Source organism: Temnothorax americanus, unplaced genomic scaffold, assembly GCF_048541705.1.
Source record: "Temnothorax americanus isolate GAGA-0224 unplaced genomic scaffold, ASM4854170v1 Scaffold19, whole genome shotgun sequence".
Lineage (NCBI taxonomy): Eukaryota > Metazoa > Arthropoda > Insecta > Hymenoptera > Formicidae > Temnothorax > Temnothorax americanus.
This window is the reverse complement of record NW_027509329.1, coordinates 2,837,783-2,854,831: the sequence shown is the minus strand read 5'-3', so window position 1 is coordinate 2,854,831 and position 17,049 is coordinate 2,837,783. Positions and strand designations below refer to the sequence as shown.

The 17,049-nt window shown below is 37.3% G+C and overlaps 1 protein-coding gene and 1 long non-coding RNA gene across 3 annotated transcripts in view; one reads left to right on the top strand and one right to left on the bottom strand.

Annotated features, from left to right (window-relative positions):
- Positions 1-13,370, top strand: part of Ddr (discoidin domain-containing receptor 2) — a 195,130-nt gene extending 181,760 nt beyond the window's left edge. For both annotated transcript variants that reach the window (XM_077404427.1, XM_077404426.1), the window contains 3 exons: positions 2,059-2,200; positions 6,648-6,797; positions 7,571-13,370. In XM_077404427.1, coding sequence (XP_077260553.1) covers positions 2,059-2,200; positions 6,648-6,797; positions 7,571-7,732 — 454 coding nt within the window. In that variant the 3' untranslated portion in view covers positions 7,733-13,370. The remainder of the gene's footprint in view (positions 1-2,058; positions 2,201-6,647; positions 6,798-7,570) is intronic.
- Positions 1-17,049, bottom strand: part of LOC143896528 (uncharacterized) — a 201,236-nt gene that overhangs the window by 18,420 nt on the left and 165,767 nt on the right. The window lies entirely within an intron of this gene.

Sequence of the window (17,049 nt, the reverse complement as noted above, 5' to 3'; positions counted from 1 at the left end):
ATGATTACATTAATAATTATTATATATACATATTGAGTATAAAAAAATTGCGGGACAAATTGAAGTACATTCGATTATAAGATAGCCACGGTACAGCCTTTGTTTGAAAATCCATCAACTTCGCTTACTTCGCTGATCTTAATTTCATTTCCAGAAGAACGCTTCAATTTGTCTCGCAGTGATTCGCAATGATCGCTAGACGAAAATCGTTTCGTGCATCAAGCAAACAAACATTATATGCATATATACTCTATTCGATCTTTCTGTAAACGTACGAGCCTGCCTCTGGGCATTACGATGGAATTGTTTTATTACGGTAGTCGATTGTTTTATCGCGTCTCATTCCCTTTCCATATACGTAACCGTGATCCGGTTCGCCCCTAGACTATGCTTTTCCACCCTCCACGCGATTTGGAAACTCTTGAAATCCGACAGCGCCGGCCCAGGCGCGGCACGGCAACCAATATCGTATAAAGCTATTAAAAGCGAGGGGAGTGAGATAGGTACGGCCGGAAGGGTGTTCGGGCCGTGTGTTCGAATTATTAACTCTAATCGTAAACCTTAATTATCATGCCCCGTGGCGCGATCGTTGTCGCGACAGTAGCGAGGGTACAAGAAGCTAGACGAAAGGGGTGAAATTTATTCGTGATTTATAGAATTGGGTTCAAGGCTAAACTCTAACGAGCGAATGCGCCGGCAACTGGCTGAATAGTTCTATTATTAGGAAATAAACGGCGGATACCATATCTGAGAATTATGCTAATGGGAAAATAGTAAACGGAGCGAGAAATAATGAGTCCACAGAATGACAAATCGATTTTTTATTCGTGTCACACAAATCCAAGTATTATACGCTTCCTTAGAACACTGCAGATTGTGTCATTTCGCGTAGACATTTAAACGTCTTTTGTAATTTTTATTAACTTTTCTCCGAGTATCTTGTAATACGCCAGGGAAACATTTTTCCAGAATTAAAATTAGCAATAATGTATACGTATGTGCGTGTAATCGAAATTACACGAGCTGGTATAAGATATAGAATCGTGCGATTTCGAAGCTAATTAAAAACTCGTAAAAGTGCATGATTGCATTTGAATGCCCGGGGAGAACAAGGAAAAGGTCGATGAGCAAGATTTTTACGGCGGCAGAAGTGGAAAAACTTGCAAACCGGCAAATCAGGAAGAGTGCGCAGACGTTGACAACCGGTGTGAAACCCACCGGTGCGCGTAAAATAAAAGCGTCGTGTGGCAGCTACTAAACCGTCCCCTCGTCGCCCCACGAATCACCCCTTTACCGTGGAGCGCGATAAACGACGAGGTTTACGCGCAAATCAGCGCGAAACTTGGAACGACTGCCGTTTTCGACATGCTCGCAATGAACCTAACCCGTGAGCTGCTTAAACGCCGAGGTTTCCGCCAGCTCGCAAACAAGGAACGATTTCGCGCATCAGCCACCCCAGCCGTCGTATTTTAATGAAGAAATTTTATCTGCTAATTATTGAAGAGCATATTCTCTAATATTTCACCTATTTTATTTTCTTTAATTATTTTACAACGCATCTCTTTGTCTTGATATATGTACTGTATTGAAAGGCAAAATATATTTATAACTTATGTATATAAAATTAAAGTACAAAATATTAATTTAAAATCTTTTTTCAACTATATATATACGAGGGAAAAAATCATAAACTGAAAAACTAGTGTTTATAGTTATATGCTCGTACGCTATTGCGATAAACTATATACTCTGTTTGTTTTTAATACGGCTGCTGCCACGTGCAGAATATAAAAAATAGAACGCACAAACGCATATTCATTTAGCCCGTATACTCGATACGAGCCGAATATTGCATAGTTGTGCAGTTAGAGATCTCATGGCCAGCGTTAATAAAAAGAATGGAAGTGTTAATTTGATTTAAAAAAAAAAGTAATTCTATTGTTTTCCAGTTCAAAATTCGCGAAATGGAAATATTTCGAGATAGGTTACATATAGCGGGATGACATAAAGGGGCTTCACGGAAATTAAGGGACGAACTTTTTTTTGAATGTTTTTCAGAAATTGCATCGTGTGTCGCGGATGCACGATTAAGGTATCTGATTTGGGCAGCGGACGGAGCGCATACGCGGCGGATTACTTCCGTGTCGAAGGACGTCCTCCGTTACCAATTCGATGGATGCCATGGGAATCGATGTTAATGGTGAGTGTACATACAATAAATGCTTATATATTTTATAACTTCGTTTTTCTTCCTTTCTCTCTTTCTCTCTCTCTCTCTTTCTCTCACGGATATTTTTTGCCCTTGGGCATCAGGAGATTTAGCGCTCGTGCGGCATAGCTTTCCGCGTGTGCGCTTTTTCCGGAAGCTTCCGATTTAAACGGTCGCCCGCGCGTTAGCGGCAATAAAGATCGGCGATGCAAAAGTTCGATAGAATTATAAATAAATAAAAAAAAGAGAGAGAGAGAGGATAAATCAAATTGGCGCAAACGACTTTCGCTCGTAAACGAGCGAAATAGAAATAGGGGGACAAAACGCGGGGACGCACGTCGGGTCGTTTTGATTTCACTCCATGCATGGGTGGGACGCGTCGCGTCGTTTTGACGAACTACGGCTACGCATCCACGCGATGAAATTCGGTCTCGCTCGGACGCGTACTTTTTTTCATTGTTTTTCGCATCCGGAAGTAAACCCCCCCCCCCCCAACCGCCATTACATATCGCGCGCCGCCCAAAGTCGAGGTTATTTTTTCGCTATTCGTCATAAATGCATATCGCGGTTAAGGTACTGTAATGAAGAAGTATCTCTTATAGATTTAAGCCCTTATAGATAAAAGCATAGATCTGTGTATTATAAAATAAACCGTAAAACGCATTTTGTTGCCAATGAGATTATATACGTATGATACATCGCCGATATTTCCATCTTTGAAACCAATTGTGCAATTTAAACGGTATTGATACCAAGCCATGTACGATAAAATTGATTTAGAACGGTAATTGATTATTCTGCTTGTTAATTTGTTCTTCCCGTTACGTAAAATGAATCACATTAGAGATCCCCGTTCGACTCTTGGAAAATAAAGACGTTTCGAAGTCTATTATTTATAAAAGATTAAGAATAATAATTCCCGTATAATATAAAGCTTAATTCCCGAACTTAATTTCTGGATGGAAATTAAGTTTTACGTTTCATTTAATATACCATGCCTTTAATTTCTCGATTATCGCGGCCAATGTCGAACTGTCGATCCGCGAAACCGCTCGACATCAGGCCGATAGAGCTGTCTGCGGTCACGTTGGTATTAGCGAATTGAGCTTGCCCCATTGCAAGCGCGCGATACGCGTCATTGAGCTATAAAAGTGCCGGAGAAAATATGCGATACGCGTTTGGAAACTCATTTTCGATGTTGAGCGGTTTTTTCGGCTTAACCGCTCGACAATCCAAACACAATCGTTCCGCTTTGCGAGCTATACGCGTAGTCGAACATGGGCTGTTTCCGCTGGCGTTACAACGTGGACGACGAATAGAAGATACTTGCATTTACTTTTACGCGAAAATTCGGAAAAAAATATGTGTCAACTGGAACCCCAATGGAAGGAGCGAGGTTTTTTATACCGGCTCGCTTGAAAGCGTTTACGAGTGCGCTGTGTCAGTGGAGTAATCGTCCTATAGTCAAAACACCGCGCTATAGTCGGACACTATGGCGGTCCGATAATATATAATATTGTAGTGTATTTAATAATAACACAATTATAATAGTATATTTATGTGATTGACCATTTTGATCACATAAAATATAAGATATCATCAGTAATCTAAAAGACATCAATTCGAAAATGTAAAAATTATATAAAGCGACTTGAATGCGAAATTTCATTTATTGGAAAATTTAATGAATTGACTGAAAATCTTTAAATATTGAATTATTTAGTCATGTGAAGATTTAGAAATATACAAAATAAGGATTTATATGCAAGATTTCAGAAGTATATATCTTTGTGAGATCATTATGCAAAGATAAAAAGAATTTGATAAATTGTTAACAAAATTTTTTTAAAAATTATAAAGTCATTATTATCCTTTTATATATTCTTTTAACTTGTCTAATATATGTACACGTCTGTTTACGATTGAGTATCTTTTCGTCTGATAAATTAAATACACATCAAAAATATTAATTTAATTTTAGCACCTATTAACTATGCATAGATATATTATATTGATGGTATATTATTCTTTGTCGACATTTACGGAAATAGTATATTTATTGTGCCTGCGTGTGTGTAATGGCAAATTAATATCAAAATGGTGATTCGACAAAACAGAGAAATGAGGCTGGGAAATATAGTATTGAATAGCTAGTTGGCTTCGTCATTTCAAACTGACTGCGCCATTAATGTTTCATTATTGCCCATCATTTATCCAACTTCCGCCATTGTGCCGCGCTAATGAAACGATCCCGCTCCTACGCGCGAAATATCGCTTCAAAAATTATCCAGGATTATCGTCGATTTAATGGTTTCATATCGATCTTGCGATCATCGTGATCGTTCTTCATAAGAGGAATCATTCGACGATCGCGCATCACCGAGTTTGTTAAATCGCGGTGCGACCATGTTTAAATTTTCTGTTTTCCAGAATATTTATGGGAGTATAAAATAAAACGGCATTTTTAAATAGAAAAACAATTTATATTATATATGGGCTATATATTGATACTTTTTCACTTTGTTTTTTTCTATTATGTCAAATGACATTTGCTTTATACACCGGTATACGTACCAACATTAATTTATTGTTGTTACTTGTTTATTGCTTGTACATAGATCGTTATTTATCGCATGCACGTTATTTAGTTCCAACAATTGAATTAATGTACAAGTAATGATGCGCACGTAATTTTGTATCGCGCACTTCATAAATAATCGAATCATGTCTTAAGATCCTCCTGAACATGCGCGAACTACAAACTCTGCACGCATATGCAATCTTCCCAGCGTACTACCGGCAGCGCAGAGATTATGTAATTTAAGTACCTAAGTCGAGGTAATTTCGCATCAAGTACACAATTGTTTGTCATAAATTGATCTAAAATTACGATGTTATTGCATAGCAAAGCCTCTCCCTTTTTTATTAATATTCTACTTTTATATCAGTCTGCCCATGGCTTTTTCGATAAGTAATTCTAAATGTTCATTTTCACGATCGAGCTTATTATAAATTTTCTCAACAGTAAATATATATCTAGTTCTTTTTATAATTAGATAATACTAGCTTTGCGCGGACTCAAAAGCTATTCTTTTTTTTTCCCCGAATAGTAATATTTACCCCCCAAAAAATTTTTTTTAAAGGGATCTTTTTTAGACAATTTTGTATGAGGGCCCCTTTTTTATTTTCTCATATTAATTTATTCTTTATTGACACCATTCCCAAAAAATTAAACAAATTTTGGTACCGGTTTCCAGAAAATCAGTCCATTAATGAATGAGTAGTTCGCGATCAGACAGACAGACAGACACATTAGAAAAATTTTGGAACCGGTTTCCCAAAAAAACATTTTCGTGAAGAATGAAACCAATCGTTGCCATCCCCGAAAAATTAGATAAATTTTGGCCCGTTTTCAAGAAAATCGATTAATTTATAAAGGAGTATAATTTCGCGATCTGCAAAAATTTTTTAAAAATTGGGCGCCAATTTCAAGAAAATCGGTCCATTAATGAATAAGTAGTTCGCAGTCAGACAGACAGACAGACATTAGAAAAATTTTGTTACCGGTTTCCCAAAAAATCGGTAATGATGCGGTTCTCAAAATACACCTACGGTTTAAGTTAGAGTATCATGGGATATATAGTATACCATTCGGTTGTTCTAATTTGAAAACTGTACATTTGCATAGCGGACAAACACATATATACATTCATTTTTTTATATATAGAGATATATAGAATATATTAATTTTCTATACTCATCCTCAGAAAACGTTATGGTTGTATAAATCGCAACGCTGATATTAATTAAAACTTGTAGCTGCTAAAGCTTTTATATAACCCGCCGTTAATATTTTATCGTACAATTATTTTGCTTGACGGGTCATACGCATGCCAACGGGAGCGGAAGGTACATCCAACCACGTCAACGTGAGGAAAAGAGTAAAATCGTGTAACTGCTTTATGGCGTTCCGCGAAGCTTGGGCTTAACTGAGTTACCCGGTTGAACTTTGGGAAACTCGAAGGCGCATACAGTTTCCATAAATTACTCCTTCACGCTCAAACATTAGGTTTCCGCGTCGAGCAAGTCGCGCTTTTAATTATTTTTGCGGCTTACCGAAAACGAGTATTAACTTATAAATGTGTGTATTAAAAAATATATACTTGGGTGTCGCAATGTTATATTTTCTTAATAAGCAACCTTTATACACAAACGTACACACGTGCGATGTGTAAGAAAAAGTATTCTTGAATAATTCAACTTGATACAATACATTTCAAGTGTATATTGCACCGTGAAAATAAACTTATCCATCAATTATATCAGAATGTTCAACAAATTCCAAGTGTTCTTAAGCTGCGAATAAAAGTTATCGGAGCTAACGAACATAGCGAGCAAACTTTCATAAACTTTTTAGGAATGTGTTTACGTTATACAGGGAAGGCACACGTGCAAGGGCGACGTCTGGGCGTTTGCCGTCACGCTGTGGGAAATTCTGACGTTCGCGCGCGAGCAGCCCTTTGAGGAGTTTCCGGATCATCGAATAGTGGAGAACGCGACTTACTTTTATCAAGAGGATGAGCGAAGGGTAAGTGCACGGCAGTAATTCTTCGACTTCTTTCCCTCATTGTGTCCGACGTACTTAATATAATGAGCGTAGGTACTCAGTTACTTGATTTCGCGTTGAGTGCCTCGCGAAGCTTTCAGGGCTTTGAACGCCGCTAATTTATTTCGTCTTTCAGACTTCTGATTACCTTACTCCGTAGGTTCTTACTGCACCTTTTATCCCTCTTTTTTTTCTGCGTAACTTCTTTCAAGAGTAGTCTGTGGACTATGCTGTTTCTCCGAGACTAGGACCGTAGGACAATTAACGTCGTTGAAAAAGCAGGTTTAATAAACGCGCACATGTCGAACATGTAATTACAAAAGTAGGTCGCAAGAGTTTCCATGAAAATGGCAGAACTACTTGCTTAGTAATTCATATAATGTAATAAATATTGCGTCGTACTCGAGCGCCCGTCGCGCGCTTATTTTCCCAACGTCGAGAGGGTACTTGAAACTAACATGCGCACTGTAAGAATTGTTATTCCGCTCTCTCGGTTTTGTAGACCATTTAATATTTACGAACGATTAATTACGAGCGCAAAATATTTTTATTATATTTGTACCCGTTTATTTCGGTAATACCGCGTTAAATAATGAGATTATTGTTAAAATTAGATCGCGAGAACAATCTGCTTTTCATTTTGGCACGACGCGAAAATATATCAACACATTTTCTATATATTATACATAAAATGTTCAGTTCGCGATGTATATAATTGATGACGCTAGAATCGACTTGCGCTTATTTTTACACAGATGATACTACCGCTGCCAAAGAACTGTCCTAAAGAGATCTACGATCTGATGCGCGAGTGTTGGCAGAGGAACGACGTCGACCGACCAAACTTTCGCGAGATCCATCTGTTCCTGCAACGAAAAAATCTCGGTTACAAGCCCGGCGAGTCGAACGACACCTGATATAGAGAACTGGAAGGCTGGAACCTCATCCGGCTTTCTATGATCGGCGAGTTAAACGGCAATTGGTGGAACTGCCCTTCATCGACCAAGTTAGACCAAGTCAGACCAAGTTAGTACTTAGGGTGACGATCCGTAAATCGGCTATAAACGAGCATGAATTGTTTGTGCGGCATGGTCGGATGCGTTCACAGTGTCGATGATAACTATATTGTACGATGGCACTTACGAAGATGTTATAGGAATCTACGAGCTGATCGCGCCAAGAACTTTCCACGGTTCACGACATTAATATCACATTTTTTTTTGGCCGTTGACATACATCGTTGTGAATAGCGCTGTGAATTTAATCGATAACTGGCATAAACCGCACAAATCACCGTCGCCGTAGCGTCCGTGTGGAAACTACAAAGACATTATCTATTACAAAATTTACTTTTTTTAATTATTTCTTTGCGCGAATCAAAACTGCAGAACGTTATCGCTGCAAATGGATCGACATCTGTCTCATCGAGATACGCATAATCTAAGAATGCGCAATGCTTGGACAATAGCGATAGATTATTAATTTTATAAGCACACTATTTTTTAATCTGCGAGATATTAAATTTTGTATACATTATTTTGATTGACATATCATTGGAAATTTGTGATTGTTATATTACACGCTTAATTAACGTGATAGCTACTCGATCTTCCGGCTTGTTCTCTCGTGCAACTTCTTTTCTCGTTTCTCTTTTCTTTCTTTGCTCATTATTCTTATATCAATCTACAGAAGTTACGGATTGACGGATAGTCCAAGCGATAATGATACCGAGTATCCACGACATCGAGTATCCACGTCCGTGCAATCGAAATCGATAGATTATGATTTTGATCCGTGGCATTCGATACGAAATGGAACGTCACTAGTGCCGGCAATATGAGAGGAGCACGTTCGATAAATCGCACATACGCGCTGTTCCAAAATTGATACTGTCAGCAAACAAGCTTATGATATTCCCGCCGTAACGGCACTTGTGTCACGTTCGGGGATATACGTGGATCGGGCTCGAAAATCGCGCGTTCTACGTAACATTTCCACCGACGAATAACGTAGTCATTTCTGAACTCCGATCCTTGAAATGAAAAAAAAAGGTGGACCTTTAGATCGGAGTCTCGCCGACTTTTTCATGGGATTAAGTTATTTGTTCTCGGGCCTTTTTTATATATGTCGGTTTCATAAACGTGTTGTTCACGAAAAAAAAATTTGTTTTTTTTTTTTAAGAATAGATCTATATATACACGTATACATATACCATTTTTAAGACAATTAAGCGCATTGTTGTTTTTAGGAAAGCAAAATATACGAGCGTATACGACCGAATCGATCACAATATTAATCAATGTGTTTCCCGCGAACAAAACTACTTTATAGCCTTTGCTCCGTTTTATTTTTCAACCTATCGAGAAGACAAATGTAAAGACAGGCTAATTATCGTTCATCCAACCGTTTAATTGCACGATCAATATCCTTCCCTCCAATTCACTCGGACGACGATTTCTCTCGTTAACTTTTTAATCGAACACTCGCCACAGCGGCGCGCAGAAAGAATTATACGAACGTCGCTTCAAGGAGCTTATCAATGCACAAAAAAAATTTATGAAATGGGTTAAGAGGAACAGTTCTGTAAAATTAATCGTTGCGCCGTACGGGAAGCATTTTTCGCGAAGAGTACTCTTAAGCCGCGCGTTAAGTTTGCGTTAAGTTCTCCTAAACTACTCTTAAGCTTAAGATGCGCTTAGCCAAAGTGCATAAATGTTTGACAATACCATTAGAGGTTGCAGTATAAATTCATATAAAGTGTGTAAAGAATGTTGAAGGATTAATCGACAATGTAAATTATTAGATCATTCTATAAGACCGGCATTCTATTGGCGGTCGTATCGCATAATCGTTTTAGGGTTGTTAGCTCTATCATCGATACACAAAACTTCTCTCGTGCCCCGTTGCTCGACTTTCGGCAAGAGCCGTAATATGTTGGATATATCGTGATTCTAGATGGGGAAAACAGGAGTACATGTGACCTGATGTTAAGTTTATAGTATGGAATAGAGATGGGCGATTTACCCGGTAAATGTTTCTGCTGCAATTGATATGCATAAAAATTCGATCGGCTCTCCAAACAATCTATATAGACTATAAACGTGATATAATCCGCTTAACTATATATATTGTGTATACATGCTTTCTTTTGACGATCAAATTTATGAGGTCATCATTTATTCTTTGGACTCTTTTGTCCCCCTACTCGACCTGATATGATACACATATCTCAACAGTAAAATACATTTCCAGGTAAATTGCTGTCGTTAGTATGAAATACTGAAAGACTTATATACTTGTTAGAATGGTTCTGTACGTATATAGCGAAAGGAAAACAATAGTTGTTGCGAAACGCGACGAGAGATATTCCGTGACGTTCAAAAACTTGTACGTCGCGCAAATCCCGATACGTTGTTCTAGGTACCTAGCCTCGCGCAGGCTAAGAAAACTCATGCTCGTGATCTGTAAGATAATTAAAAGTAGAACATATATAAGCGATGAATGTGTACGATTAAACAATTATGGAAAAGGATTTTCATTCCTTTTTTGTAACGTGTCTTTTTTGTCCTTCGTGGAATTTATTTTATGATTTATATCAGAAGCGAAATCAGTTAAAAAGACTATATCTCATTGTCAGATCAATATGAAATGAGCCCATTGATAAATGTCCTTTTTAATTTTTTAATCTTTCTATCGTTAATCTTTATATTTTCATATTTTCTATTAATGATTTTATCTCTGTTCCTCTTATATTTTCGTTCACATTATTTAAACATTATCCAGATCGCTAATTAAAAATTCATTAGTTGGATCAAGATTCAAGTTTCTGTAAATTGACAACGACAAATAAACGACGGATCAAGGATGTTTTGCACGATTTCGCTTGATCGCTTGATTAATTGCGAAAATGCGAAATCTAATATTGACGTGACGTTGATGAATTAATATATAAAGGTTAAGAATATCTTAAGGACTACTGCCACTGCGTTAGCGAAACGAATATATCAAGTGATATCAATCGCGACCTTTCGATTCGAGGTTCGAGGTTCAGCAATCAATACTTTATAAAATATCTCAATTCTTTATATACCCATGTTCAATCTTTCAAATGTATGTAATTGATACGATCGCCAGAAAATCCGTATGTGTTCGATCCTGCAGGATTCACGGGTGTATCTTTTACAGGGCCGATGTATGTACATATAATCACTTGGGAGAATACATAATGTGGTGATAATTTTAGACTACAGCTTCCTGCACGATCGAACGTGTGATGACTCAAACTACATTATTGTACTTCTTCCTACAAAAAGAAATGTAAAATTAGAAACTTTCGCGTATATTTTTGTATATTTTTGTATCAGTCCTTTTTTAATTTACTCAACGAGAAGGTTCAAAATCGTGGATTATATCATTGACACTTAACAAAAGTGTAGTAAAATATTTTATATAAAAAAATTTTGCTTTAAATATAATGAACATATCTTTCTGATGATAAAATTATCATAATTATCATTGAAAATTCAACATATCGCATACATATCGTCGTCTCTATTGACTTCAAAAGATGATTGATTTTAATAAATCAACTTACAACGACAGTTCTTTCTGTAGGAAGCGTTCTCCTTGACGTTCAGAGAAAAAACCGTAAGTGTGAAAATTATTATAGATTATTACGTAATCGAATCGACTCCGCCGACTATTTATTCTCAACATAGCGATAATCTATTAAGCAGACAGAAGAGAACACTTTGTACAATTTTTAATAATGAAAAAAACCTTAACTGTGTTGTAAATGCATCGACTCTGGGATCTCGCCATTATACGTTTCTTCCAACGAGTGCATCGGCGAAGTGGTCGAAAGTGGATCAGGCCGCAGAATTGAGAAATTCCATCCACTGCAGAAGCCTCCTTAAATCACGCACAGTGATATTACACAAACTTGATATACCAGCGTAATTATTAAGATACGTTAAATAATAAACGAAGATAAGCAGAACTTGTAGTAAAGTGAGAGAAAGAACGTTTGCAAAATTTATACAATGAGATTTTATATACCGTCTCGAAAACTGCCCGACGTCGCTTAATCGCCTAATACGTATATAGCACAATTCAATGTCATCGACCAATATATGTCGAGGAAGACAATATCGCGAAATGCGCTTCGGCAGTGGTACGAAATACGATTCAATGAGAAAAGAACTCATTTCTCCGCGGCGAACGAAAAAGATTTACACAATTTATTCGGGCATCGCTCGAGCGTATCCAGCATCGTTCGCTCTGGAGTCTGATTTTCGTTGAACAACGCATTCTCTCTTTTATCAGCTCAAACGAGCTCTATTTTTCATGCGTACGCAGCCAATGGCAGCGGCCCGATCGCGCACTCGCCTCTCGCCGTTAGACGCAAACAAAAGTCGAAACTCGGACGCTCCCCGAGTACACGCGGATTCCGCGTTTGCCGATGGAATTTAATATCTGCTGCCTTCGTTACGAAACACACGGCCATCGCTTTTTTTTTCCCCGCACCCTTTTCCCCACTCGTTCGCCTCATCCCTCGCTATTCATTCTTTTCGCGCTCGTTTCTCAATGCGATCGAGGAGGTATCGGCCGGAGAGAGAGACACGGGATCTTTTGCTTAAAATACATACGATAGAATCGAACGAGATGGAACAGCAGTGTTCGGAACACAAATCGAATTAAATTCCTTGCATTTCGCGTACAACATCGCTGTTGTTCGGATGCATCGCATGCCAATTTGGTAATTCTTTGATTTCCAGGTAGCCCACACTGACATACTCGCGTGAGTGAAATATGTATGAGAACATTTGATGATTGACTCTTTGTTAAAAATATTCTGTATAACAAAAGAAAATCTGTATTACATCTGTGTATCGCGTAAAATTTAATAATATAGAAAAGTAATCGATAATTTGTGAATTTAAAATGTTTCACAAGTTTCTACGATTTTATTTTCAAAATATTCGCGTAAGCGTGTTCTGGCTTCTGATTTCTCAAAATCTCAAGTTATTTGAGACGATATAAACATTGCGATATATATAAAGAGATATGCTTTTATTGATTTCGTGTAGATAACCCGACATATATCTCCAGTTTGCATTCGTCTATCATATTACCGTTGTCTGTAGTAATTTAAGTAAAAACCGTGCGTTTACTCTGTCTCTCCCTCTCTTCCTCTCCTCCCTCTCTCTCTCTTGCGCGCGCGCGCACGCCCACGACAGCCTTTAGGCAAATAAATATCGTCGTTCCAGGCTGCTAGACATGCACGGCGAAACGGCATACGCCAATCTCTGCGTGCAAATATAAACGGCGAAATGGGTTGTAAATAAGCAAACTGCGCACGGCGGGTCACTAGTATAAAGCCAGTTATCTATTGTTATCGGCGGACATATTGACTACTGTACGCGATCAGACGTACCCTTTCCCGGCTGTCTCCTTCCTCCCTTGCGATCCTGTATAAATGTCACGCATCTGTATTTAATACGTTTGTACATAGCGATTCGTTTTTCAATAAATATTCAACGCTTTGATTTCTGGCCCGGCTTGTAGATTCTTTTGCCACACACCACAACCCGATACTCACCCTGATATACAGAACGAGAATACGCGAGAAGTCAAGGTAAGTACATTAGTCATAATGGTGTTTCCGCTTTCAAGATGGCTTTACCTTGTCAGAGATAGGCGCGATAATATATCGGGCAAGAAAGCTAGGTGCTATCTTCTGTGTACTACCTTCTACACGAGCGTGATGAATACATTTGCCATATATGATTGATATATGTGCACGAACAGTATGCTTTAATGATATATATATATATATATATATATATATATATATATATATAACCTTGCATTTTTTTTTCATCCTTTTAATATCTTTTTAAGATTATTTTCACTCTGAATAGGGTAAAAATGTAATTTAGTATCTACTGCGAGTAATATTCTCAGAAATATTTCCAAAAACGTCGCTATATGCTGTAAAATATATCTGCAGAGAGACACGCAACCTTTCCATTATCTCGAAGTATTCGCTCTTACTTCCTCTCTTATTTCTCTTTTCCTTTTTCCCTTTCCGTCCTTAATTTCAACGGGCAGCACGCTCGAGTTTCTCGATTCGTCGGGACGTTCTCTTTTTTTTTCTCCCCGTGAAAACATCCTTTAATTAAGTCACTCCGATTTATTACCGTCGCACCGACACCGACTTAGGTAGGCACGAGATGCGACGCAGTTTGTCGTCTCGTTAAATCGCAGCGTCGCGGAATTATCGAAATTCGGTATACGTATCGCTCGTCGCATTTGCGGTTCTCTCGGAATTAAAATAACGCACTTTCTATCGACAAGTCACTTTATTTCGGACGTAAATTGTTCAACAAATTGTGCTCGCGCCACGCGTATTGTCGAAATTGTTCGTTGAAAAATGTCCGTACTCGCTTCAAACAACTTTAAATCAATCAAACCGATTCAACGAACTCTATTGGATCAACGTCAGTGGCACAATATCGCGTTTCTTTCAAACTGCGTCGGTCGCTGTATCGATGGGGGATACACGATAAATCATTACTTTTCTCTCGTGCTGCCTCGCCATCGTAAACTTTTTGCTGAGTGGTTAATGAAAACGAATTGCGTTTCGAGCTATCGACACGGCGCGGCGATTCCTTGCGGCGACACGCACCGAGCGATGCTGAGCCGACCGCCGCGACCAAAGCGAGCCTGCCACGACACAGTGCGTGTATAATTGGATACTCCGCCATGTAGTTATTTTCTACGAATAAGCTAGCCCTTATCGAGATGGCATCACGATGGATTTGCACGATGTGACTGGGCATCTGATAAGAAAATTCGCGGAAGAACGAGCAAAGTTAAGCGCTCCGATATACCTGTATATCGCGTGTGCCTTACGACCTTTACGACCATTGAAAGCTATAAGGGGCGCCGAGATGTGTAAAAGCTCACGCTGGGATCACCGCTGTTAGCCCGATGCGAAACGCTTCTTTGGAATTCTTCCCCGTCCACTCAGATTATGTACGACAGAACGCTCTTTTTCCTCCCAAGCGAGCAATTCGATCGCTTTGATATACCCGCGTGAGGTATAAAGGAGCGTTAATAATAATAATAATTCAGATGTATAATACGTAGCACAAAAAGTTGTCTGATCGCTTAAAAATTTCTAGAATTATTCGTTATTATTGTATAATATGTGTGTGAGAACTTTATTGAGTTTATTCGTTTATTGTAATTGCTACTAACAGTTGTACGTCAAGATTGTTAATATTTTAAATTCGTATGTTTATATGTTAAAAGGCAGATTAAGGCAGGTTAAGAAGAACAAACAATTATATTATTTATAAATAAATGTAGTGAGTATTGTTCCATCGATGTGAAAAGGATGAAATATGACAATATGTTTATCGGTGTGAATTGAGTTCGTTCGTATTTACGCTATCCGCACTCATTGAAGCAAGATTCTTCATTCGTTTATTTAGTCTAGATCTTATTTATATACAGAACAATAAAATTAAAGAAAAATCATAACGTGCCAAAAGTAAAAAAATTATTTAAAATTGTTAGAATTTTTTAAAATTTCTACATTTGTATTTTTCGGGGATATCGAACGATGTGGTAGATTACGATAATTACGCCAAATATAATCCAAAAGATGCAGCAAAAAAAACAGGATATTCTTATGCAAATTCAAATAGCCTTAGTCAAAATACAATTTCTTCTGTCGTCTCGGTTAAAATTCTCTCGATATTATCGTAATATCTACTTTTCTTCAGCTGTAATATATACATACATGTTGCCAACAAAACGTGCAATATTTAAATATTAATAAAAAATATAAGTAGATATTTCCTATGATATTTAAATAATAGAAAACGTATAATATTTAATTCGATATTTTCGCCAGAAATATACTTTAACAATAATATGTAGAAAAGTTTATTAGGCGTAATGTATAAAATGGAAATGTCCCCTAAAATGGAAGTGTTCTAGTAGCAAAAATGCCACTATTAAATCAATTTATAAGCGGCAAGTATCAAGATATATATATATACATATCGGCGTTTGCAACCAGACCAACCATAAATTGATTCAGCTTCTATTTTTAGTTAAAATAAAGAGCACATTGTTCTCGTCTTTTTTTTCAGTCTGATTCAACTAGCTGTCTATTATGCAGTGATATTTCTACGAATAGCTATGACTAACAATAAGTTTGCCCGAAAAAAAGCCAAAGGACGCAATCGATATTAATCCGTCGGTGAAGTATTTCACCCGTAGCTTCACGAATCCCTCGTTGTCCTGCGGGATTATGAACAGTGGGCTACTACATTCTCCCGACAATGTACGATAACAACCCGGAAACTCGGCCCCAAAGTAGCGACGAGGGAATGAAGGATTGTGCTTTGCTCCAGCATAATCAATACACAGCTATATAGATTTCCTCCTTCCATGACGGAGAGTATAGCTTTACGTAATTGTACATCCTTGAATCCAATTAAACATAATCAAGGAAATTAGATGCAGATTATCGCACATTCTGGATTATACAAGTATCTATACTTAAATGCGCTACCTCGATACCATTCGTCACAAAAATCTGCCCCGTACGTCATCGCGTTATTTTTTTATTTTTGAAATATGATCGTGTCTTCTCTAATGCAATCTGGTTTAGCAATTTTATATTACAATTAACAATATTCGTAAACATATTAAAGCAAAGCTTATAATTACGAACAAATATGGTATGTTAACAATCGTGCGAATTACTCGTAGTAGAAATCAAAATAATAAAGAATTGCAAATTATAAATTATTCTTCCGTTAAAGGCGATACTATTTCTTTAATGATTGTGTCGCGCTATTATTTAAATGTAATTTGTATTATTTTTGGATTGAGAGTATAAAATAACACACAGAATTGCCGAGTCGATTGATTCTAATGGCAAAAAGCGTGATAATTTATCATTTGGTAATAATTAATTTGAAATGCAAGAAACAATATACATATACAAAATATAATAAAACGTAAGTAATATATCTATAATACAGAGAATATATTCGTAATATATCTGTTATATGTATGTATAAAATATATAATTAAATATAAAAATATCGTATACGCGAAATACATCCATACCCATATAATTTGTTGCTAAAATTACTTGCTCCAATAATATCGAAAATAATATAGATATTTGTGTATCGCTCCGCTCTTA